The 27,608-nt window shown below is 39.7% G+C and overlaps 1 protein-coding gene across 1 annotated transcript; it reads right to left on the minus strand.

Moving 5' to 3' along the window:
* Positions 1–1,248: 1,248 nt before the first annotated feature.
* Positions 1,249–27,325, minus strand: LOC132393874 (putative uncharacterized protein MYH16). Its single transcript, XM_059969269.1, has 3 exons — positions 26,678–27,325; positions 15,338–17,780; positions 1,249–1,322 (listed from the first exon to the last, which is right to left on the minus strand). Exons 2-3 carry the CDS (start codon positions 16,098–16,100, stop codon positions 1,249–1,251), a joined length of 837 nt encoding a protein of 278 aa, XP_059825252.1. The 5' UTR covers positions 16,101–17,780; positions 26,678–27,325.
* Positions 27,326–27,608: the final 283 nt, after the last annotated feature.

Raw genomic sequence — 27,608 nt, forward strand, 5'->3', positions numbered from 1 at the left:
CCCTCAAAGTTCTTTTTCCTTAAGCACTCTAATCAATTCTGGTTCATTATACTACACCCAATCCAGAATAGCTGATTCCTTAGTGGGCTCAATCACGAGCTGCTCTAAAAAAAATCTCAAAGACACTCCACAAATTCCTCCTCCTGGAATCCAGCACCAACCTAATTTTCCCAATCTACCTGCATATTGAAATCCCCCATGAGTATTGTAACTTTTCCCTTTGGTTTGCATTTTCTATTTCCTGCAGTAATTTGCAGACCATATTCCTTCTATTGTTTGGGGGTCTGTATACAGCTCCCATCAGTCTTTTTACCCTTGCAATTCCTTAGATCTATCCACAATGATTCAACACCTTCTGATCCTATGTCATCTCTTTCTAATGATTTGATTTAATTTTTAACCAATAGAGCAATACCACTTCCTACCTGTCTTTTCAATACAATATGTGTCCTTGGACATTAAGCTCCCAGCTATAAACTTCTTTCAGCAATGATCCTGTCACAATGTGGGGGCATATGTGCTGGGGGAGGACCCAAATACAGGACACAAAACACTATTCATGGGCTTAACTAAATAGAGTTTATTACCAGTTACAAGGACAGCCGTGACGTAAGGAAAGAACAGAGAGAAATCAAGGAGAGCAAAGTGGAAATGGGAATAGGCGTAACGGACAAGGACTCAGGGGCTGGGCTAGGTCTTGGAGCTTGGGGATCAGAGCCAGGACTTGGAACATGGACCTCGGAGTCAAGACTGAATACTTGACTCCCGGAGCTTGGACTTGATACTTGAACACAGGACATAGAACACTGAGCCGGGAATCCTCCTTTGACACAGGACAGAGTCAGGACTCTTCTTATTCATGGGACAGACTCAGACACAGGACATAAAACACTGAGCCGGGAATCCTCCTTAGACACAGGACAGAGTCGGGACTCTTCTTTACACAGGGTCAGGACCCTTCTAGGGTACAGGGCCGGGACCCCTTTTAGACACAGGACATGGATACGGAGACCACACAATGATAGACAGTACTATAACTGGGCACAATTTCGCTCCATGCAGCTGTGAGCTCTTGACTCACACTGGCAGTTTAACTTTGACAGACCCGCTCCGGCAAGGGAAGGCGGCTTGCTGGCACTTGCATCGGGAGGCGACTTGGCTTGCTCCAGCAAGAAACTTAGTTGGCTCCGGCTACATGGCTTTGGCTCACACTAGCTTCGGTGACTTCATTAATGCTCCATTACACTCTCACACTGAACGGCTGAAGCCGGAGACATAAACTGCCAGTTCAGTTGAGAGTAAATTGCCTTTAATCACTAAGCCTGAGGGACATGGGAAAACAGGGAATTAAAGGGAAACAAGGAGTTAACGGTCCAGATCGTAACACAAACAAGGTAAATTTAAAGGGAACCCAATCCGGACCATGACAGATTCAGTAATGCCTAGAACATCATACATGCCAATCTGCAACTGTGCTTCAAGTTCATCTATCTACCTTATTCCGTAAACTGCATGCATTCAAATATAACAACTTTAGTCCTATATTCACTTGTTTCGATTTTGTCTGCCTTTTACATTGCAACTCACCCTACTGATTTATCAACAGCCTATCCTCACTACATATTGTCTCTGTAAACCAGCTACCTCATCTTCAGCACTATCATCCACCTTTCCTTCAATACTTCTTGCATTGAATATTGGCAGCTCAGGACACTAGTCACACTATGCTCAACCCTTTGATTTTTAACTTACCAACATCTGCATCCACACCTCTCCACTAACTGTTCTAGCACTTTGCATCCCTGCAACTCTAGTTTGAACCCCACCATAGAGCATCAACAAACCTTCCTGCTAGGATATTAGTTCCCCTCCAGTTGAGGTGCAAACCATCCTGTCTTTACGTGTCTCTCCTTCCATGGAAGACATTTCACTGTTACAAATGTCATCTACTTTCAATACCGAGTTGATGGTGACAAAATCACCACAGGTCCTGACAGACTCATCCAATGGCTACTGAGACCAATTGTGTTGTCCATAGGCTCCACTCAACCTTGGAAAGTATTCCCTCAGCCTCAATGGAATTTAGCTCACTGGCTACTTTATCATATATGGCATAAGGAACTGGACAGGCTTTGTAAAATGTGGGTGTGGTACTTTCATTTAACACTAATTTACCCTTGATATGCTTGAGTTTTCTAGTGCCATCCTTGAACATTACTGTGGCATCATCCAGTACATTTCTTAATTTACTTGTCGGTTGTTGTATTTCACTGTTATAAATGTCATTCTCACAGGAATTATCTTTTCTCCAGAATAAGTTCTTGGTTGGATATCTGCTGGCCTCAGTTCAGCATCTTTGAAATGCCATTCAAACTCATTTTGTGTAATGGCTGAAACAGCTGAGTATGTGTCCAACTCCATTTAAATTAATTTTCCATTCACTTCTAGTGTAAGCTATAGGCTTGTCTATTGTTTTTTTTTTCATATTAAGACTCAAGGCTTCCCAGTCCTGTGTCACTCTCAACATAATCAGACATTTTATCAACAGCAGACAGATTAGTGCTCTTTTTGAAAATGCAACATGACTTTTAATCTTTTACACTTCCCTGTGCAGTTGATTTATTTTCGTTTGCCTGACATACTCTTTGTACATGTCCTCTTTGTTATATTTTCTGCAAGGTTCACATTTAAACCTGCATTGGTTTGGTTTATGTGAGCCCTTGCCATAATGATAACACAATGTGCTCAGCCAGGCTGGTTTCTGTTTAGATATTGCAATTTTGCTCACACTCACTTTCATTCCTGACTGCAACTCAATTGTCTCTCTGGCTGTGGTTTCTATTGACAGAGCGATTTCAAATGCTCTTTTCAATGTGAATTGTGCTTCAGTTAGGAGCTGTTTTTGAATGCTTTCTTTAAATATCCTCAAACTAAGTGATCTCGCAGTGCACCATTAATCCCAGCACTGAATGGACAATGCTCGAACTATCTTTTCAATTCAGCACTGCAAGTTGAAATGGATTCTCTTCCTTTCACTTCCACTTACGAAACCTAAAATATTCCACAATTAACAATGCTTTTGGTTCTAAATGTTGCTGCATTACTTTCATATCAGCAAAACTTATTTCAGTATGTTTGTTTGGAGCAGTTAAACCTCTAAGAAAGCTATATGCTTTTCCACCTGATGCACTGCATAAAACTGCACTCGCTTCTCATTAGCTATTTCATTTGCTTCTGAATAGTGCTTAATTCACTCTTCATATATATTTCAGTTATCTCTTTTGCAATCAAATTCTTCTATCTTTCCAATGTAGCCAGCATTTCTGCTTTTATAAATTTATTGTTATGATCACCTGGTACTCACTGTTAACGAACTTGCGATTTCATCCATCCCCTGTGTTTTTTTGAACTCAAACAAATTCTTATCTTCTGAAGAAAGTTTGCTGCACTTTTTAAAAAACTTGGATGGCTCATCGCGCTTCAATAGGTCACTTGTCATCTCAGGTTCATTTTAAAGCTTACTCATCACCACTGTTAAGTCTTATAACTCCAAAAATTAATCAAAAGGAAAACACAGGGAAACCGGGATAGAAGTGTATTCAGTTTTATTTTTACTTTGAGTGAGGCAAACATACGATGTGCAACGATGTATTCCAATCATATAACCATTAATGAATTAAGTAAACACCAAAGAAAGCTTCATCAGATAATATATTTACAATATTACTCAAATATTACTGAAATATTTAAATACAGAACTGGATAACTATTGTTTCCTTGACTTCATTTCTGAGCAGGCCTCAAAATCAGAAGTTAACAATCCCATCTCAAATGGCTGGCAACATTTAGATAATAATCTCAAAGAAACAAACAAGCTAACAGAGAAGTAATGAATAGAATAATACAGCTAATATGCATCTCTCCTTTTCTTATTTCTATGTCCTTCAAGCTATTATTTTTCAGATTTGACAAAGTAGGATTGTACCTGAAACAGCAAGTTTTTAGAGAAAGTTAAAAACAAATTACTGATGAGATTATTTTGCCATCTATTTAATCTCTTCTGGTTTCTAGCCTATTGTGAAGCTTTCCTTTATTTCTCACCCCTGTTTCTCTGCACCAAAAACATTTCAGTTTTCATAGATCTGGTTAAAAATCACAGGCCTGAAACTTATCTCTCTTTCTCCACAGCTTTTGCCTCACCTGCTTTGTATTAATGGCATCTTCAGTTTTATTTCAGATTTCCAACAACTCCAGTGAACACTTTTCCCCAGAAGTCAGATTGAAAGTCTTTATTCATCTATTTGTTAACTAGATGTCAAAGAATATTGATAATGTTTTTTTCCAGCATTCCACTTCTAATTTTCCAATACTAATCCCTTACACTGTTTGAACATTGGTATTCCATTAACTTCTGTTCAAGAACTTTGAACTTACTCTGACTCCAGCACAACATTCCCTCTACTTTTTTTATTACATCTGCATGGACCAACCATTGCTCTGAGCAGAAAATGTCCTGAAAACTACACAACACTTTAATAAAACATTATACAAAAGAAAATTCCAGCTCCATGACAACAAGGCTATGTGCAAGGGAGGATTTCAGTTACAGCGTGGCTGCGCAACTGTGCAGCTGAGTGGGAACATTTCTCTAGCATATTGTTAACGTACATATAGGACACAACAAAAGCATCATTGGATACCAGCAAAAAAAGGCACAATTTCATTTAAGGCCCTTATTCTTTATCAATTTAAATCTTTGATCAGTTTTATGTTTGTGGCAATTTTAGATAAACTTGTTTTGTATTTTATTTTTGTTCAGTTTGAAGATTAATATCATTACTCACTAAAACACCATCATTTTGGTAATAATAAAACCTCTAGAAAACACAGTTTCTCTAATACTATTTTGGAGAAATTGCAATTTTACATATATATGTATATAGTTTTAATGTCCAGTTGCGGTTCATTATTGTCATTCCTGCAAAACCTAATGAAAATATACTTTTATACAAATGATACTTTTGTGTATTATGTTATCAATTCCCAGCCATAATTTTGTGAACCTGTGCATTTTATTTGCCCAAACTTCCTACTCAAGTCACTAACCATCACAGAGGAGTGTGAATGGCTTGTTGTTTATTCACTATATCTATATACAAAAAGCTTCTTTCTCAAAGCAAACTACATTATTATATAAAAATGCTTACAAAATTTTATGGGTGAAAAAAGTACAAATTTTTGACTTGATCCTCATGGTTTCTTTTACCACTGAAGCCCAAAAAGTTCAAGTCAAAGTGACAAATATTATAGTCTGGCATTTAGACTGAACGATCATTCTACTTTAAAGTAATTTTAAAAATACAGTTGGAGACAGAAAGGGTGGAGATAAATGTATTACACTGTTACGGAGAATTGAGGAATGGAAACACTTCATCGTTCCAGTTATAAATAAGGATATTTATCTTCACTCTTTCTGTCTCAACTTAACATTTTTCAGATTTTTAACTAGGACTGGCTGTTCTGTCCTAATTTTTTTTCCTGAAGCTTCCTTTATTTCAAGGCCCTGATGGTTTTGCAGCTGCTGAAATAGTTTTAATGTCCAGTTGTGATTCATTATTGTCATTCCTGCAAAACCTAATGAAAAATTTTCAACACCATTTATTTTCTGTTTCAAGTTCAGACTCTTCAAATAACAATCAGGACAAGAAGTATATAGTAAACCTCACACCACATTATAGTTAAAGATTGTGCCTGCGAAAAGTAAAATGAGCCTCGTCCAAAAGAAGAATTTAGAACATTTTCCAGTGAAACAGAGGAAGCAGAAAAGCAAATAGAACAATGCTCTTATTTTGTTTCTATAATCACAGAGGTGCCAACAATTAAGAACCATTAAACTCAGTAGGTTAGTAGATCAGGCAATATCTCTGGAGAGAGAAACAGAAGTAATGTCTCAGGTTGATGATCTTTCATCAGAACTGGGAGAAGTTTAAAAAATGAAAGAAGTTACAAATTGAAGCGAAAGAGTTTAGGGCCAGAGGAAACAATAGGGAATGTATGAGATGCACTAGAAACCGGCCAGAATTAAATTACACAAGTAAAAGAGTGTGATAAAGGAGAAAAGAGGTGTAAATGGAAAGAAACAAATGCAAACCAATATCTAAATGATGCCTTAGCAAAGGCCTTCTGAACATCCAAATGCACTAAATCAACTATACTTCTACTTCATACTTGTTACACCTCAATAATCTCTTATGGAATTACCAAATGTAATTCCATAAGGGATCATCTTTCCTTTTCTGCAGACAAACGGACTGTTCCCTCTGCAACTTGATGGTCGACTCTTCCACTTCTAATGACATACATACTCCCCTCTCATGGCACTCAGCATTTTTTCCCCTCCCTTTTCTAAATTATCCTTTCAGATGATGCAGTGATTCCACCAATTTAATCTATTGCAATTAGAACTCACAGTGTGTTGTTCTGGCAAAAATAAACCAATGCAGATTTGTTAACTACTTTGCAGAATACCTCTTTCAGTCTCCAGGAATGATCCTGAACTTCTGTTTACCTGTCCCCTTCATTTTTCATTAAATTCACACTCCAGCCATACTGTCATATAACAGTGTCAAACCGTTTCGCCAAAGCCATAACTAAGCTTGTGGAACAGATTTCATCATTTGACCAAAATACATTAGAGCCTTCAGCACCCTGCACAGAATTCAACAGTTTCAGAAAACTCGCCTTTTCAGTCGAGTCACACCTGGCCAGTTCTGATGCAATTTTGTGTAACGATCACCTTTTCTATCTCGTAGTTTCACATTTTTCCCTCATCGTCTTCTCATTTATCTTTGGCTTATATGCCTTCCAGACATATCAGCTAAAATGAACAAGCCTTCACCACCTTCTCTCAACTGGCGCCAGAATCTGTCTCAATGTCCATCCCATTACAAACACTTTATTCTCACACTTCTTCATGTTCCTCGTTACTTAAAACATTTGATTTTCAATCTTGAAGAAAAATATAACCAAAGCTAAATGTTAACTCTGGTTTTCTTCTCCATAGATGGTATCTCACCTGTACTTTTGTAGTCAGGGTCATAAAGTTGTATAGCATTGCAAAAGGCTCTTCAGCCCATACTTGTCTATGCCGACCAAGATGTATATTCAAGTTAATTCCATTTCCTAGTATTTGACCAGTATCCATCTGAAGTCTTATCATCCACATACTTCTTAAATGTACCTTACTTACTTGCCTCAACCACCTCCTTTGGCAGCTGGTCCCACATATATACCATTCAATGTGCAAAAAAATTGCACCTCAAGTTCTTAATAAACCTTTTATCTCCAACCTTAAAACTATGTCCTCTAGTTTTCATTTCCCCAACCCTGGAGAAAAATCTATTCATCCTACTTATGGTTCTCATGATTTTTGTAAACCCCCATGAGATCACCCCTTAGTCACCTATGCTCAGCCTACTTAACCTCTCCCTATAATCAGTCTCTTGAGTCCTGGCAAAATCCTTGTAAACTTTTTTTGCATTCTTTCCAGTTTAATCATATCCTTCATATAGAAGGGTGTGAAAAAACAAACACAGTACTCCAAATGTGGCCTCACCTATGTCTTGTACAATCTCAACATAACCTTCTAACTTCTAAATTCAAAGTACTGATTGATGATGCCCAGCATGCCGAAAAACTTCCTCACTATCCAATCTACCTATGACTCCACTTTAAGAGAACTATGAACCTATACCAGAGTAATATACACAAAGTATTGGACAAACTGAACAGGTCAGTCAGCATCTATGGAGAGGAATAAAGAGCCAATGTTTTGGGCTGTGACTCTTCATTAGGACTCCTGCTAAGTTCCTCCGGCATTTTGTGTGTGTTACTCTGGATTTCTAACACATCTGCAGAATTTCTTGTGGCTATGCATCTATACTACATGTCCCTCAGTTATACAACAGTAGCCACAAGGCTTCCATTCAATGTGAAAGTCTTACCTTCATTTGTCCTTCCAAAATGTAATACATTTCTGATCAAAATTTTCATTTACTTTTGAACAGCTTCCATGGTTTTCTTTGTTTCGTGGCTGTCTGGAGAAAACAAATCTCAGAGTTGTATACTTGCAACATACCTTGATAATAAATGAACCTTGAACACTACTTTTGTGCCCTGATTCACTTGATCACAGCTGTCTGTTTTCTAAATCCATTTCAAGGCAACTAGTCCACATACAATGACTGAATGTTGACCACATTTATGGCCACCCTGCTTCCCAAAAGGACTCCATTCCATTGTTCCAGTTGCACCATCACTGCCACATTTTCTCTGATAACACCTTTCAATTCTATGCTCATCCAGTCTTTTTTCCACTCAGCCTGCCTACACAGCCAACCAAGATCAAGCAGCAGTTCTTAATACTCCTTCTCACTGTTTATGACATCACCTATTTTAATTTCAGCAGCAAAGTTACTAACTATTCCTTGTATATTCCCATCCAAATCATTAACACCAATGGCACATTAGAATGGGCTCAGCACTGACTCCTGGGGTACCACTACTAATCACTGACCTCCAGTCTGAGAAACTTTCTTCCACCACCATCCTCTATTTTCTATCATCCAGCCAATATTGTATCCCATCTGCTAGCTTTCCTTGGATGTCATGCAATCCATGCAGCCTACCATGTGGAAGCTTATCAAAAGTTTAATTAAATTCATGGGTATTATGTCTACCCTCTTTTCCTCATCAGCTTTCCTTGTCACATCTTCAAAAAACTTATCAAATTTATAAGTCAAGATCTCCCATACACAAAGCTATGCTGGGTTGTCCCTATGAGCCCCTGCATTTCCAAATGTAAGTATAATGTATCCATAGACAGCTTTCAGCATATTGTCTACCACTGATAACTGGCTAATGAGTCTATAATAACCAGGTCTATCCTTAAAGACCTACTTAAATAAATTCTCAACATTTGCTATCTCCAGTCTTCTGGCACCTCACCAGAGGATAGCGATGTTATAAATATCTCTGCCCTATTTCCTTCCTCGTCATATTTTTCCCTTAATATATATATTTTTAAATCTCTTTCAGTTTCTTTTCTCTGGCAGGCAACTCTTGCTCCCTTTTTGCCCACCTACTTTATTTTTTGAGTGAACTCTGGATTCCTCTGTGTATTTTATTTTATTTTATTTAGAGATACAGCATGGAACAGACCCTTCTGGCCCAATGAGCCATGCTACTCACCTATTTAACACTAGCCTAGTCACAGGAAAATTTACAATGACCAATTAACCTGCTAACTGGCATGTTTTTGGAGTGAGGGAAGTTCACAGCACCAGGAGGAAACACACACGATCACGGGGGAATACAGACAAAATCCTTACAGTTGGTGCCGGAAATGCCCTGAGTTGTAGTAGCATTATGCTGCACTCCTGAGGGAAGGATCCTGCATTCATTCGTATGGTCTCTCTCTCTTTCCCCCTCGATGCTGTTGGAGGATGGTACTGAAGATCTGGCTGTGCGGTTTATGGATTAAACTATAGTTCACTTGGACTCCATCAATTTTATGTTTTTACATTCTGTGTTTTCACTCATTCTTTCTTGTTGCCATTTGTGCATTTTGTTTGTTGCGCATAGAGAGGGGTTTGATGTTCTTGTTGCTGTTTGTGATATTTGTTTTTTTGCGCATGGGGGTTTGATGTTCTTGTTGCTTTTTGCGTGTTTTTTTTGTGGGGGGGGGTGTTGATGTTTTTCTTTTGAACGGTTTCCATAGTTTTCTTTGACTAGAGAAAACAAACCTCAGAATTGTATATTTGCTGCATACTTTGGTAATAAATGAACTTTGAATGCTACTGTGGTGCCCTGATTCACTTGATCACAGCTGCCTGTTTTCTAAATCCATTTCAGGGCTACTGGTTCACAAACAACGACTGAATGCTGAACACGTTTCTGGTTGCTCTGTTTCCCAAAAGGACTCCATTCCATTGCCCAGTTTCACCATCCCTGCCACATGTTTCAATATTATGCTCATACGGTCTTCTTTTTCCCTCAGCTATGGATTCCCCTCCACCATTTTTTCCCCTCTACATCATCTGTTACATTTCCTGCATTTTATTCTCACATTGTCTCCTTCCCACCCAGAACAAGGATTTCCAGAAGGCATTGTATAAAATGTCCTGCGTGCAGAAATGACCTCTATAGGAGGTAACATATTTTAAGGATAGAATATTGATTATCTTAGAAGTAACAAAGAGTAAGTGTAAATGTGTCTTCTTTCCAGGTTAGTAAGTTGCAACAGCTGGTATGCCACAGGGACTGGTGCTGGAATCTGTCCTCTTTTACAATATATGGAAATAACATGGATGAAGATATCACAGATATTGTTGTTCTGTTTCCTGATGACACAAAGATAATGAAAAGCTCATGACATTATTACAACAGGATTTTCCTAACCTATCACTGATAGGTCAAAAATATGACTGAAGGAGTATATGTCTAAAAATGTAAAATCATCCATTTTAGCAGGAAATATAAAAATGTATATCGTCTAAAGATAGCAGAGCTTCCAGATGCAGAAGGAACAGGGTGTCCATGATTTTCAAAAGGCTGTTTTGCAGATATAGTAAGTAATTAGGAAATAAATTAGAATACTGTGTATTATTTGATTGCTTCTTATGAAAAGTTTTTTCTGTTTTTATTTGTATAGTTGACCCAATATTTGTAGAAGCCTCCTCTGTAATAATGGGTTTACCTGGACAACATTGATTTTGGGCCATCTGTATTCAAACAAATGAAGCCTACATATGCCCTTACTAGCACTTATCGAACAAGTAATAAACTTAAAACATTTAACTGATGAAGGTGTGTGTAGTAGGAATGCTCATTCTGAGTCCACATTATAAACTTATTATTGCTGATCACTAATACTACTGTTTGCACGCCAAATTCCATCTCCTACCCAATTTCTGCCTATACTATCGGGTAGCTAACATTTGTTGTCTCATCTTTTCGTCTCATTTTTATAATCATTTTGTTGGCTGGTGGTGCAGTGACATCAGCACTGGACTCCGGAACTGAGTTCCCGAGTATGCATTCCATTCAAGCTGGGTTGAGTGTTGAGCTTGCAACTCAACCTCGTAAAATAAAGAAAAATACTGTGAAATGTCTGTGTGAGGAGTGGCATGCCACAGTCTTTCGTTCCACGCCTTGTAAGGCATGAAAATGCCCGACTCTGGCCTCTCAGACCTTAGTTGAAGTCATCATTAACATCATCATCATCATTTATAATCAATCCGACTGCCCAATATGGGTGACAATGGAGCTGAACTCTACTAAGAATGTTTCCAACTCCTCACTTCTTGGTTCCGCACTCCCTTTTCGTACGTCTATACCAATTGTTAATTCTGTCATCAGGCACACCCTGAGAGTGTGGGCCCAGTTCAGAAAGCATAGTGGTCTCCATGGCTTCTCTCTTTCAAGGCCTATTCTACATAATCACCTCTTCCAGCCTTCTATACATGATTCAACATTTCAAGATTGGTACAGAAAGGGCATCAGATGCTTTAAAGATCTTTTTTTAGACAACTGTTTTGCATAATTTGAACAACTGTCTGCCCAACACTCATTTCTTTAGATATTTGCAAATTAGACATTTTATCCATCCTCTGATACCAAACTTCCCTGAGACACCCGACACAAACATCATGGATATGTTTCTCTGTATGAATCCATTGTGCAAAGGTCTAATATCTTTTATCTGTGATAAGCTGGTGGCTCTGAGGCAAGCCTCTCTTGACAAAATTAAAACTGCCTGGGAGCAAGATTTAAATTTTTCAATGTCAGATGAGGTATGGGATGAAGTCCTCAAATTAGTTAACTCAACCTCTTTATGTGCCTGCCACTGCCTGTTACAGTTCAAGGTCATCCACAGGGCCCATATGTCTAAAACTAAATTATCTCTCATTTACCTAGATGTTAATTCCTGTTGCAACAAATGCAAAAGGGGTGAGGCTTCCCTTATCCATATGTACTGGATATGCCCTAGTTTGGAAAAATACTGGAAAGATGTCTTCCAAACTCTATCCCAAACACTTAATTACAATTTGAAACCCAACCCTTTTATTGCTCTTTTTCGCACCTCCGGAGACAGGACATGCACCTAAGTCTGACTAAACATCACACACTGTCTTTTGCTCCTCTGTTGGCCAGGTACACAGTTTTGCTCAGGTGGAGGGATGCTGCCCTGCCCACCCACACTCAGTGGCTCAGGGACATCATGTCCAGTCTGCACCTTGAGAAGATCCACTATTCAATCCTCAATTCGGACATGAAGTTCCAAAAGGTGTGGGGATCCTTTATTGAATATTTTCAAAATTCTCAGCCATACTAAAGGTCTGGTCTCTCTCCCTTTCCTCAGCACATAAATCCCTGACCTCCAGCATTTTCTGGCAAACGGACTCAAATTTGTTATCATATGACAGCCTATGTATTAGAAAAATACACCTTCTCTATACTAATGCAGTTCTGTGGGGACAAAGGTTCTGCTTGAGCCTTTTTAAAATGCATTGATGGCTTGGAGTTGGGGACTGGGAGGGGTGGGGTAATAATCAAAGCATATTTGTACGATGGGTGCATCTCTTTCATAAATGTGAATTGTACATTTGGTACATTTGTTATGCACTGCACAATTCTCCTTTATACTATGTTCTCTTTATTTAAAAAACAATAAAAATATTGTTGAAAAAAATTCCATCCCCTCATTCAATCCTGCTCCTGCAGTTATTAAGCTTCATGCATTCCATTATCCCCACTATTCTTACCTTGCAACATCATTTTCCACTCTTTCACAACGCAGCCTTTACTCTTGCTGCAGAACACTATCCATCATTTTTAATTACCTCTGCCACATGCCCCAGTAACTATACTGCCCTTTCTTTACAACTTGACCACCTCTCTTGCTGGCCATTGATCTTTCCCTTTTCCCTTTAATGATTTATTGGTTGGTGGATGCTGACGTTATAATGGCTGAACCTTGAGGTTCAACTTTATAGTAAGATACTATCTTTAAATATGCATTTATAATTTTGTTTTATTTTAATTCTCTGGATTTTTACAAAATAAAAATAGACAGAAATGTGGTCAGTCTTCAAATCATACATTTATGAACTCAGCCCAATCATAAAAATAAATGCATGTAGAACAATGCCAAGACCAACACTGTTAATGATATTTAGGTTAACTGTACCTCCACCCAAGTGCACAAGGTTTAAATGAAATTATCGCTGGCTTTACCCTTTTTCCAAGAATATAAGAGTGCAAGATCACAAGAAACGAGTTGCACTGAGCCATGTAATCACTCAAGTCTGTTTACTTCCTTACTCACTTACTGGCTATTATGCCAGCTGGCGTTTAGGGCAGCAATGTAGGTCTTCCATCTCCGTCTGTCCTATCCCACCTTCTCTACTGTGCCCCAGGTGTGGTTTAGGGTCCTCATTTTTGCCTCTATGTTACAGTGCCAAGTTGTTTATGGGCTTCTGCATTTTCTCCACCTTTCAGGGTGAAGTACTGTCTTGAAGATGCAGCTCGCCTCTCTTTTTACTACGTGCATACATTCCAGAAACCAATTTTGATCTTGATGTTAGCAGTGTTCAAGGCTTCCTTTATTGTGCCAGTGGCTTCCTCTCAGTTTACATGACTGTCAGCTATGCAAGTCCCAGGTGGAGATTCAAGAATACCATCATATACAGGTGTAGAAGAAATCCTCATTGTTGTTTCTGTAACAATTTTGTTTGGCCAGTCAGGGTTGTCAGCCCTGAGGACCGGTGGACCACTTAAGTCTGGCCTCTACCCTTTGACCTGTTGTTGGACATGGGCAACCTTACTAAGAGCTAAAGCATGAAGCCCTGACTCCAGACAGCATAGCTTTCCAGGTCATTTAGGCATGCAGGCCAGGTTGTGGTCCTTTTAGAGGCAAATCTACTTTGTCATTAAAATAACAGCAAATCATTTACCTTACTTGTCAACCCAATCGACATGTCCAAGAAAAAGACCTGCAGATGCTAGACCTACAAATGGTGGTAATATTAAGCAGGGCAGGCAGCATCTCTATCTCAGACCTCCAAATATGTTGCACTTATTGAATATTTCCAACATTCGTTGTTTTTATTTCAATACTCACATCCCTTGGTTCTCAGTACATCCAAAAGAATATTGTCGGACTTGATTAATGTCATAATAACTAAGAACAAATTAGGGTTTGAGCACCTCAAACCTACATAATCAAACAAGTCCATGAATAATCTGATCATTGGCTTTATTTATGCTTCGCTACCAATCTCCAAACCCTTGATTCAAATATACATTGAAAAATATTTTTCAGTATTTGAAGACAAACACTTAACTTCTACAAAGGCTTGTGTAAACCCCTGGGTCACCTCAGGCTCGCTCAGCTCATCCTCATCTAGGGGGAGCAGCCTTCAGCCCCACCAAACTAGGTAATCAGCTTGTGTGGATGCTGTGTGATGTCCCCGCCTCGCCCAAAAACAGACAGTACACCATATGCGATTAAATGATTACAGTTTATAAAGATTACTATAAATAAGTAATTAATAACGATACAGTATACATGAAGTAAAAGAAAATAAAGAAAAGACACCAAACTTATCAAAGTCCAAACCACTTTGTACACAACCGTTGGAGCTCAATTACTGAAGTCTTCTGGCCACCATTTGATCCCCTCCGAACTTCTCAACTCGCAGCTCAGGACCAACTGAAGTGGCCAACCTCGCGCATCTATCTTCGTCTCCTCTCCTCGGGGTACCTCCTGGCCTTGGACCCCCGCTTGGGGTCCGTTCCGCGCCCAGTTTACAGCATCATGTCCTCTCTCTCTCACCCCCTCGCACCGATCTCTCCAAAAGCCCGCCAACAATAGCTTACAGACTCAGAAGAAAGAACAACATTAATCCCAATTGGTTTACAAAGGAATACAATTCTCGTTATCAGTAAATTTTAACCCAAACAAGCTTCCAGCACTCTCTCGCAACAAAGAAGCATTCCTACTTTTAACAAAACAAATAAGCCATTTTGATTAACATACGCAGTTACAAAGAAAAAGAAGAAACCCCCCTTTACACTCTCTCCCTCCACCAAATAAAAGTCATGTCCTCATGACTATTAAATAACTCGCCCCTTTCCTGCCAACACACCCTAACCGAAGCACAAACAGTGACATTTCCTCCTGACACAGTAAACCTCACGCCCTGTTCCTCAGGTGCTACATAGGCCAACTTATCTGGGAGTTTCCTAACCTTCTGAGACCTCCATACCCCCTTACCTAAACCCTTCAGGCTCAGACACAACAGGGGATACCTCGGGCCTGCTACCAACTCCTCTCTCAACCTCTTACTCATGCCCCCCCACTGCACACAGCTAACCATCCCCACTACACTTGACTCAGTGTTAGAAGGGTCAAAGGTCTCTTCCTCAATCGAGGGAAAGTCAGCAAAAGGCAGCATGTACCACACATCCAGCACATCATCCTTCGAATCCGTATTCTTCCTCATTTCTGTGATCAGTAGCTGCTGTTTGATCTTCTCCAAATGGAAACACGTGGCCTGCACTGCTCCTGCAGTCTCTTCAGCCTCCTGCAATCGAGATATCAGCTTCTTCTCTGGCCTCTGCAACTCTCGCCACAGGCTCAGCAGTTCTGACTCACGCGTCCCGGCCATCTCAATCTGGGACGCAGTTACTCCAACAGCTTCTTCCACCCCGACCTGAAAAGCAGCAGTTAAAGATTGGTCAGCCTCCAGTTCAGTATTCACTGTACTTATCTCCAGCTTTTCCTTCCTCATGACTTCTTCCAGATCAACTTTCAGGTTTTGCACTTTGTTTGAACTGTCAAAGGTCATCTTCAGGTTCCCTTCAAGCTTCCGCTCCCCTCTTCCGAGATTTGTCCGCAATTTCTTCACCTCTGCAAATTCCCCTCTCCAGGCTCTCAGTTTGCTGTTGCCCTCAGTCAGACAAATTTCTTCGTTCTCCCCAACTTGTAAGTCTTCCCACTGGTTCCAGATCACTCTCTCCAGTCTCTCCATCTTCATTTCAAACTTGATTCCGTAGAGACAGTCACTCACGAGCTGTGACCTTCACCAGCCCTGACACGTGTCCAGAAAACAGTTTAACTCTGTAGTTCTCAGCTGCTCCTGCAACAACCTCACTTCATATTCTCCCGAGGCAAATCCAAATACCAGGAGATCATCCACATACGCCAAAACTCCAAATGCCCCCACATCCCCCATGGTCTTCCACATGCCTCGCAGGAAGGTTGCAAGGGCTCCAGATATGCCCTGTGGCATTTTTTCGGAGCCGAAGACTCCTAGGGAACTTATAACGGCTGTCTTCTCCTTGTCGGCCCTACTCATTGGGATCTAGCAACATCCATTCCTCAGATCCAGCACCTTAAACCTCTTCGCACCACTCAGACAGGCCATTGCCTCTTCGGCCCTCAGGGCCATATTCTGGTCACTGACAGTGTGCCTCTTCAGCGCAATATAATCCACACACACGCTGCCTACGTCTTCCACGGATGTAGGGGCCAGTCACCGAGTTGTCTTCAGCGGTCAACTCCCCTCCCTTGTGGTATTTCGCAGCATCCACTAAGAGGGTCTCACTCTCAGATACTTCCCCCAGGCCGTACCACCACCATTTCGTCAACGCTAGTCGGAACTCAAACAACGCCCTCCGGGGCACCAACAGCCACCCCACCCAACACACATGCAGAGATAACCAACAATCGTACACCCGCAAAGGCACACCAGCTCTTCGCCACAGACATAACTTAAAGAGGGCAATCACACAGCTTCCACAGAAATCAATCCCGGACGAGCTCCCACAATGTAATCTCCTGGGTCGCCTCAGGTTTGCTCAGCTCGTTCTCGTCTAGGAGTAGCAGCCTTCAGCCCCACTAAACTGGGTAATCAGCTTGTGTGGATGCTGTGTGATGTCCCCGCCTCGCCAAAGAACAGACAGGACACCATATGCGATTAAATGATTACAGTTTATAAAGATTACTATAACTAAGTAATTAATAATGATACAGTATACATGAAGGAAAAGAAAATAAAGAAAAGGCGCCAAACTTATCAAAGTCCAAACCACTTTGTGCACAACGATTGGAGCTCAATTACTGAAGTCTTCTAGCCACCATTCGATCCCCTCTGAACTCCTCGACTCGCAGCTCAGGACCACCCGAAGTGGTCAACCAAGCACATCTATCTTCGTCTCCTCTCCTCGGGGTACCTCCTGGCCTCGGACCCCTGCTTGGGGTCTGTTCCTCGCCCAGTTTACAGCATCATGTCCTCTCCCTCTCATCTCCTTGTGCAGATCTCCCCAAAAGCCCGCCAACAATAGCTTACAGACTCAGAAGAAAGAACACCATTAACCCCAATTGGTTTACAAAGGAATACAATTCTCGTTATCAGTAAATTTTAACCCAAATAAGCTTCCAGCACTCTCTCACAACAAAGAAGCATTCCTACTTTTAACAAAACAAAGAAGCCATTTTGATTAACATATGCAGTAACAAAGAAAAAGAAGAACCCCCCCCCCCCTCTTTTACACTTGGGTGGGATTAGCAGTCTTACAACAACATTGTTAAATTCTCTCTGAATTTTAATTGTTTCCATGAGTCGATGGATTAGGACCAGTTTTATTGAGAGATCTGTACTGTAAAGGGTGAGCAGCTTCAGGTTCCTGGGTGTTAACATCTCAAAGGATCCATCCTGTAGATGCAACAATGACTAAGGTGGGTCAGCATCTCTACATTCTTACAAGTTTAAGGAGATTCGTCATGGTTACATCATGGCCTGGTACAGAAACTGTCACGTACAAGAAAGTAAGAGGAACAGAAAGTGGTGGACTCAGCCATCAAGCATGCAGTTCTTCCCACTATCAAGGACATAGAAACATAGAAAACATAAAGCACAATACAGGCCCTTCAGCCTACAATGCTGTGTCAAACATGTACTTACTTTAGAAATTACCTAGGGTTGCCCATAGCCCTCTATTTTTCTAAGCTCCATGTACCTGTCCAGGAGTCTCCTAAAAGACCCTATTGCATCCGCCTCCACCACTGTCGCTGGCAGCCCATTCCACGCACTCATCACTCTCTGCGTAATAAACTTACCCTGACACCTCCTCTGTACCTACTCCCCAGCACCTTAAACCTGTGTCCTCTTGTGGCAATCATTTCATCCCTGGGAAAAAGCCTCTAACTATCCACACGATCAATGCCTCTCATCATCTTATACACCTCTATCAGGTCACTTCTCATTCTCCTTCGCTCCAAGGAGAAAAGGCCAAGTTCACTCAACCTATTCTCATAAGGCATGCTCCCCAATCCAGGCAACATCCTTGTAAATCTCTTCTGCACCCTTTCTGTGGTTTCCACATCCTTCCTGCAGTGAGGTGACCAAAATTGAGCACAGTACTCCAGGGTCCCATGTAGCTGCATCATTACCTCTCGGCACCTAAAATCAATCCCATGATAGATGAAGGCCAATGCACTTTTAGCCTTCTTAATCAACCTGAGCAGCAGCTTTGAGTGTCTTAAGGACTCAGACCCCAAGATCCCTATGATCTACAGAAGAGATTTCTCAGGAACATTAAGGGCACCCACCATCCAGACTAATCCCTCTTTTTGTTGCTGCAATCAGGCAAGAGACACAGGAGTCTGAACATCCACACCTCAAGATTCATCAACATCATCTCCTCTACTTGAAATTAATTGAAATATCCTAATTCTGCCTCAGACTATACTTCCCTTAACCTGTCCATATTTTGTTAAGTGTTTTTGTTTATTTTGTCATGTACATTCTGTAAAATTTAGGTTAATTTAAGTTTATGCAATTTATGTTATCGTGTTTGTAATGTATTGTGCTGTTGTTGCTGCAAAAATCAAATTTTCATGCCATTTATACCCTTGGTATGTATGCCCATCTTTATCTAGTGGTGTTGTTGCTTGAATGAAGTCAACAGAGAAAAATAGAGACAGAGAAAAAACAGAGAAAAGCTGGGACAAACAATGTTAATGCCAAAACCTAGTGAAATAGAAATATTGATTCAGAAAGGAAGAATTAAAAAATTTACATCTTGTATGTATAATTTGATTCAAAAGCAAATAATTAAATTAGGAATTCATAAATCAAGACAAAAATGGGAATCTGATTTGAATGTTAAAATTTATGGGAAAAACTGGTCAAGATTATGTTTTGATAGTATGAGAAATACAATAAATGTTCAACTTTTTTACATCAATTATATATAACACCACAGAAAATAAATAGATTAAATTCAAATATGTCTGACCAACGTTTTCGATGTAATCAAGAAATTGGTACCTTTTTACATTCTACTTGGTCTTGTTTTAAAATTCAACCATTTTGGATAAATTTAAGACTTTTATTGGAACAAATTATTGAAGTACAACTCCCACATAGTCCACTATTATTTTTATTAGGAGACATTGAAGGGACAATACCGAAACTTAAATTGAACAAGTATCAGAAAAAATTTATAAAAATTGTCTTGGCAGTCGCCAAAAAAGTTAATGCAGTTAGTTGGAAATCTGATTTATATTTCACTATGGATCGTTGGAATAATGAAATACATAGTTGTATTCCACTTGAAAAAATTACGTATAATTTAAGAAATGAATATGATATATTTTTGAAAATTTGGCTCCCATACTTACAAAAGATAGGATTAAATACATAGGTCCTTTGAAGATAAAATTATAGTAATTGGGGAAAGTAAAAAATAAAATATCAAAATTATTTTGAACTCCATGGAACATGTGGGGATCCTCCGATATCCAGGCAATCTTTCTCTTCTTTCTTTTTTTTCTTTAGATAAGGGTTAAGGGGGGGAGGGTTAAGGGAAGGGGGGAGGGTTAATATTATCTTTCTTACTATTTTACTATTACATTTATTCTTTGTAATTTTCTAAAATTTAATAAATAAATAGCTAGGTAAATAAAAACAGAGAAAAATACTGGTAGATACGGAACAGCTACTTTATTTAACAAAACAAAACACTGCAGGCATCATATGGAGATGCTTTTGGGTGAAAGGTCTGCTGGCCCAGCGTGGGGCTTGATATTTTATGTGCTAAACATCAAAGGACAATTCCACATTTACAATGTATCTAAATGCTTTCTTTGAAACTACAAACTTCACACCTCCCAATTCTCACCCACACCACAGACATCCAAATGCATTTTACTCAGCATTGTCAGGTAAGGGATTCATGGCTTTCAGGAACCGATTGTTCAGAGCTCCAAATTAAATCCACAATTTATACTCAGGACCAAACACTGGTGGCCAAAGTCATTTGCTAAATGAAAATGTGCTAATCCCAAAAATTGCCCTAGTAAGTGGAATGAGAAGTTATATTAAACTTTAGAGGCTTTTAAGGTGGAGAGCAACAAGATAGATGTTGAGAGGCTATTTCCTTTGGCTGAAGAGTTGAATACCAATGGGTCACAGTCTCCACTGAGGACTAAAATAAGGAAAAATAAAAGATAAATTATGACAATAAACATGAACTTGAATAATACTCATTTTTTAAAAAAATTCAAGACAGTATAGCTTCATTCTGCTCAGTCTTTCTTAAAGGACAATTCTCTTTATTCAATTCTATTAAGAACATTTTGATTTTCTCCCTGACCTGTCTATACTTCTGCAATGAAAAAACTGAAAATACACAAGATATTTCATTATTATTCTGTTTTATTTCAAATTTCTAGAATCTGAAATGCATTGTTTTTTACTGCAAGATTGTTGGGTCTTCCTCAAAAATTACTCTACCAGTGACTCAACAACCAAAGAACCAAAGCCCTAACAGAAGACAATTAAAAAGGTTCAAAACCCTCTGACAGGTATTTTTCATTATTTCATTTCTGATGGAAGATACTTTTCCTTATTTTAGTCCTCAGTGGAGACTGTGACCCATTAGTATTCGACTCTTCAGCCAAAGGAAATAGCCTCTCAGCATCTATCTTGTTGCCCTCTACCTTAAAAGCTTCTAAAGTTTAATATCAGTTCTCATTCCACTAAACTTCAGAGTATCGACCCATCATCTTTGATTTGTCCTTATATGTCAATCTTTTGATGCCAGAAATAAATCAGGTAAGACTATACAGTACAAAGCATGTACAGTACATACTTAAGGCAATGAACCCAATTCTGCATATAGCACTTCCAATGCAGACTTGCATTGTTTCAGTTCACTTACTCATTTGGCCTTGTATTGTTAAGAAGCTTATGTCCAACTTGCTCTTTCATCCCATTTATGTATTTATATTACAAACAGCTGACCCTTCAGTTCTTGTACCCTGACAACTGCCAACACTATCCAGGTTATTCTTAATTTATTTCCTATTCTTTAACCAATTGTGTATCCTTGTTAATATTTGTCATCAAACTTCTCCTGGATAGGCACATGGAGCTTAGAAAAACAGAGGGCAATGGGTAACCTTAGGTAATTTCTAAGGTAAGGACATGTTCCGCAGAGCATTACTGGCCGAAGGGCTTGTTTTGTGCTGTAGGTTTTCTATGTTTCTACGTTTCTGTGTTCTTATTTGGTCTAAAAACTCTTGCACATTTCTACAGATGTACGATGGAGAGCATGCTAACTGACTGCATCACAATCTGGTAGGTTGGGGGGGGGGGGTTGCTACGCGGAACTACTGCACAAAATCAATGCTGCAAATATAGTCAGCTCCATCACGGCCTAGCCTCTGTAGTACCCAGGACATCTTCAAGGAATGATGCGTCAAAAAGACAGCATCCATCATTAAAGACTTTATCATGTTGGTCATGCCTTGTTTTCAATGCTACCATCAAAAAGGAGGTGCAGAAGTGTGAAGACACACACCCAACGATTCAGGAACAGGTTCTTCCCCTCTGCCATCAGCTTTCCGAAATGAACATTGAACCCATGAATAATACCTCACTATTTTTATTTCCATTTTTGCAGTACTTATTTAATTTAAATATATAATATATATTTACTGAAATTCATGTTTTTCTCTTCTATTATGTGTTGCATTGTACTGCAGCTGCAAAGTCAACAAATTTCACAACTTATGCCAAAGATATTAAACCTGATTCTGATTCCATTTTTACAGATACTACTGAAAACACAGAACATTACATCCACTCACTGATTTCACCTCATCACATGACTACTTAGACCTTCAAAAGGTACTGAATGAACAAAAGTGAACCATCTCAATTTTTCCATGGCTATCAAATTCATTGATTTCCTGTTTTCTGTGTGTCTCAATTTCCTGGTAAGAAACTATTTTTATCTCATTAAGTGTAAGGACAGTGTAGTTGTATTAGACTTCTTGACCATACATTATATAGCTGGTATCAAAACTTCAGAATCATGTAATTCTTTCTGTAAAAATTCCTAACTTTAATTTAAAAAAATCAGCATTTTACAAAAATTTAAATATATTTTCTGTGAGATTCAGAAGTTTCAGGGGGCAGTTAAGCAACAGAGCACCAATGAGTATTGCATGTTCTGGAGGTACCTGCTTAATAAAGAACTAAATGGAGATTCACTGATAATATGTTCATCAGTAATAATAATGCTTTAGGAGCACAACTGCGCAAGCGTGTGGACGTCAGCTAGTGAGAACAGCGAGAACAGTTTACAAGTGAGAAGAGTTCAAAAGGTGACCGTTAGCCTTGTGGCTGTCTCCTTAACAATAAGTACCGTTGGCCTACCTGGGGGATGGCCTACCTGGGGGAAGCAACAGAGGTTGTGCCTCTGGCACAGAGTCTGGCCGTGTGGCTCAGAAGGGTAGGGAAAGGAAGAGGATGGTGTTAGTGGACTCTATAGTTAGAGGGTCAGACAGGCGATTCTGTGGATGCAGGAAAGAAACGCTGATGGTGGTTTGCCTCCCAAATGCCGGGGTCCAGGATGCTTCTGATCGTGTTCATGATATCTTGAAGTGGAAAGGAGAACAGCCAGGGGTCGTGGTAGATAGGTAGGAAAAGGGAGGAGGTCCTGAAAACAGACTATAGGAAGTTAGGAAGGAAGTTGAGACGCAGGACCTCAAAGGTAGTAATCTCCGGATTACTGTCTGTGCCACATGACAGTGAGTATAGGAATAGAATGAGGTGGAAGATAAATGCGTAGCTGAGGGATTGGAGCGGGGGCAAGGATTCAGGTTTCTGGACATTGGGACCTCTTTTCAGGCAGGTGAGACCTGTACAAAAAGGATGAGTTGCACTTGAATCCCAGGGAGACCAATATCCTGGTGGGGAGATTTGCTAAGGCTATTGGGGAGAGTTTAAACTAGAATTGCTGGGGGGTGGGAACCAAACTGACGGGACCGAGGAAAGGGAGGTTGGCTCACAAATAGAGGAAGTTTGGAGACAGTGTGAAAGTGAGGATAGGCCAGTGATAGAGAAGGTACACGCTCATCCTAATGGTTTGAGATGTGTCTATTTTAATACGAGGAATATTATGAACAAAGTGGATATGCTTAGAGCGTGGGTCAGCACTTGGAGCTATGATGTTGTGGCCATTACAGAGACTTGAATGGTGGAGGGCAGGAATGGTTACTTCAAGTGCCATGCTTTAAATGCTTCAGAAAGGACAGGGAGGGAGACAAAAGAGGTGGGGATGTGGCACTGTTGATCAGGGATAGTGTCAAAGCTGCAGAAAAGGAGGAAGTCATGGAGGGGTTGTCTATGAAGTCTCTGTGGGTGGAAGTTAGGAGTAGGAAGGGGTAATGACTCTACTGGATGTCTTTGATAGATCACCCAATAGTAAAAGGGACATCGAGAAGCAGAGAGGGAAAACAGATTCTGCAAAGGTGTAATAATAACAGGGTTGTTGTGGTGGGAGATTTTAATTTCCCAAATATTGATTGGCATCTCCCTGGAGTGAGAGGTTTAAATGGGGTGGAGTTTATTAGGTGTGTTCAGGAAGGTTTCTTGACGCAATATTGATAAGCCTACAAGAGAAGAGGCTGTACTTGATCTGGTATTGGGAAATGTGTTTCTCCCGTTCATCTGCCACCAGTTGGCTTTCAATGAGTTTTCACTTTCACTATTTATTCTCAAAACTTGCACACCAGAGAGGTGAAATTCAGAAAATATTTATCAGACAGGCTAGATGAATCAGGCCAAAAATTACTCTTCGTTTTAAGATCAGTCACTTCGATTTTATGTACTTCAATTGTTGTTTTTTAACTGAGACTGAATACCATAACTATTTACTAATTTCTTACCCTACTAGTTTAAAAATGTGTAGTATCTGTGTGGAATATTACAATGGCTTAAGTACATAGTTTTTCCATCTAAGAGGGATTCTCTGCCTCAAGTAGGTTGATTTTTATGACAGTGTTGCATCAGTTAAGTACTGGAAAAGCTCAATTCTGAGGAAATCACATGACTGCAGCACAAGTTGGTTTCTTTGAGTTCTCAGAACACTATTTTAAGTGAAATGGCATGCGCAGTGTGAGAACGCACTGAACACTGAAGTTAAACAAATTGCTGTGGCATGTAGATTGGCTACCATAGAGCAAAAGTACCACATGCAGTGCAGCTACACGATAGTGGATCCTGTTAAGGGCCAATCTATGATCCTGCAGAAGAATTGGAACCCAGATGATTCGGATGATAATGTCATTGTGGTGCGCCCCCCACCAACACCCAGACAGATAAAGGTTAAAGACGAATGCTGGAATGCTGATGACCAAAACCAAGCTGCAGCGGCTGTCCCTACTAGCAATGAGAACACTATCAATAATTAACTATACTACCACCGAGTTACAGGATTTAGCCCAAAGGCTGCATAAGCAGCCAGGGGAATCCTTGCCCAGCTGGTTTACCCACCTATGAGATTTAGGAGCCTTTCAACTGTTTTTTAATGTGCTAAATTGACTCAGTTAGGATCTCTAACTATCAACCAAATTGGTCCTGGCTGAATTTCTGGCTGGTCATGCTGACAGAACTGAATGCTCCATGTGGTCAGTGGCCTTACGACCTGTCGTGCTCTCTACCCTGCCCTTTTGGATTGGGGATGCATCTCCTCATCCCTGGAAACCCCCCTCCCAGAGGCTATTTCATATATCCCTGATATGACAAGACAATCTGCCATTTATAATAATAATGCTTTAACTGCCCTGAGACCTTTCCTTTCCCCTTGGTATGCGCACCCAATTGATGGAATGGGTACCTACACATTGGAAAGGCATCTTGCTGGCTCTGCAAGAGCCAGCTGAGGATTGGACTGTTGCAGAGACTAGCAGTCTATTTTGCCAACATGAAGGGTCAGATGTAAATCAGGAACAGCTGCATGTTATGCTTTGTAGTTACAAAACATAACAATGGTGATGAGGAAGTTTTAAATGATCCTCAGACAACTGTCTAACTGTTGAAGCACAGCAAGATGTTTAAGTTAAAAAACAGAGACTTTAAATTAAAAAAAAATATAGTTTCTTTGGAAAAATCAACGATCAAGTTAAAAAATGCAGACAGTGGAATAAATTAATAGGTTCATAAACAGTGATAATGTGATAATAATCAGAAATGGAAAAAAAAACAAAAATGGCCTGCTACATCAGATAGATGCCTTTGATTGCACAAGATAATTGGATACTATATACTTGCGAATTAAGCAGTATTTTGAAGAAAATTACATCGCCAATGCCGAACAAGTGCCAGTTTTGCTAAGCATACTAGGTGGAAGAGCATACAGTTTGTTTAGAAGTTTATTTGCTCCAACCAAATCAACTGAAATAAGGTTTGCTGATATTGTGAAAGTAATGCAGGAACATTTAGAACCAAAATCATTGTTGATTACAGCATCCTTCAGGTTTCATAAGCGGAATCAAAAGGAAGGGAAGTCCATTTTAGCATAGGTAGCTGAATTGAAGGAATTATCTGAGCATTGTCAGTTCAGTGATGGGCTTAATGATGCATGGAGAGATCATTTAGCTTGTGGAATTTTATAAGAAAGCATTCAAAAATGACTCCTTACTGAAGCACAACATACATTTTAAACAGCTGTTGAAATAACTGTATCAATGGAAACAGCAGACAGAAACGAAAATGAGTTGCAGTCAGGAATGAAAGTGAGCATGAACAAAATCGCAACATCTTAACAGAAACCTGCCTGGCTGAACAAATTGTGTTGCCATTATGGCAATCTTTTGAGAAGAAAACATTTCAGCAACATGGCCTTAGCTGAGTCATACAAATGAAAGCTATGCAGATTTAAAGGCAAAACTTGCAAAAAATGCAACAAAGCAACACAAACAAAGAACATCTTGGGTGGACAAAAATAAATGGACTGCACAGGAAAGAGAAGAAGATGTTAAAAAATCTAGTTAGAGTTTCAAAAAGAGCACTACTCTGCATGCTGTTGATAATAAAATTGATAATAATGAGAGTGGCATAGGACTTGGTAGCCTTAAGATTTACAATGTGAAAACTAACAATAGACAAGCAAGCTAGCTTACTCCAGAAGTGAACGGCAAATTAATGAAAAAGATATTGGCCATAGCTTGGCTGTTTCAGTCATTCCACAAAATAATTCTGAATAGCATTTCAAAGGTACTGAACTGAAGCATGCAAATATACAACTAAGAACTTACACTGGAGAAAAGGTAACTCCTGTGAGAATGACATTCGTATTGGCTTGTATGTAGAAAATCAGGAGTACCAGCATTGTGGGGTCGTGAGTGGATGAGATAACTTGAGTGGAGATCCATCCACCATTTGCGTGCCATATTCCCTGCAATAGAGTCAACTGAAAGCAAATTAAGAAAGGTACTGGATAATACTACAGCAGTGTTCAGGGATGGCATTAGAAAACTCAACTATCAAGGGTAAAATAGTGTTAAATTTACAAACCCTGTCTGGTTCCTTATACCATCTGTGATAAAAGAGTGAGCTAGATCTCATGATCAAGCTGAAGAAATTCTTTCCAAGGTTAAGTGGAGTCCATGGACAACAGTGGTCTCAGTAGCCAGGATGGATAGGTTTGTCAGGATCTGTGGTGATTTTATGGTCATCATCAAACCAGTTTTGAAAGTAGATCAATACTTTCTGTCCAGAATTGAGCACATCTTTGCAAACCTTTTTGGAAGAAAACACTTCAGCAAAGTGAACTAAACTGAGGCCTATATACAAATGGAGATGTTAGAAGAGTCTAAAGTGTTTCTTACCTTAAACACTCACCAAGGGCATTATCACTATAATAGGCTTATTTTTGGAGTAGCATCTGCACCTGCACTCTAGCAGAAAACTATGGACCAGGTGCTGTGAGGCTTCCTAGGCACTCAGTGTTACCTGGATGACATCATTGTTACCTGTACGGATGACGAGGAGCATCTCTAAAATCTCAAGACAATGTTAAAAAGATTAGAAGATTATGGGCTCAGAGCACAATGCAACAAGTGTGAATTCTTTCAACCAAGCATCACTTAATGTGGTCACACCACAGATGCACAAGTTTTACACAAGTATGCTGAGAAAATTCAAGCTGTGGTGGATGCCCCAAGGCCAAAGGATGTGTCACAGTTG

Source organism: Hypanus sabinus, chromosome 5 (assembly GCF_030144855.1).
Source record: "Hypanus sabinus isolate sHypSab1 chromosome 5, sHypSab1.hap1, whole genome shotgun sequence".
NCBI lineage: Eukaryota > Metazoa > Chordata > Chondrichthyes > Myliobatiformes > Dasyatidae > Hypanus > Hypanus sabinus.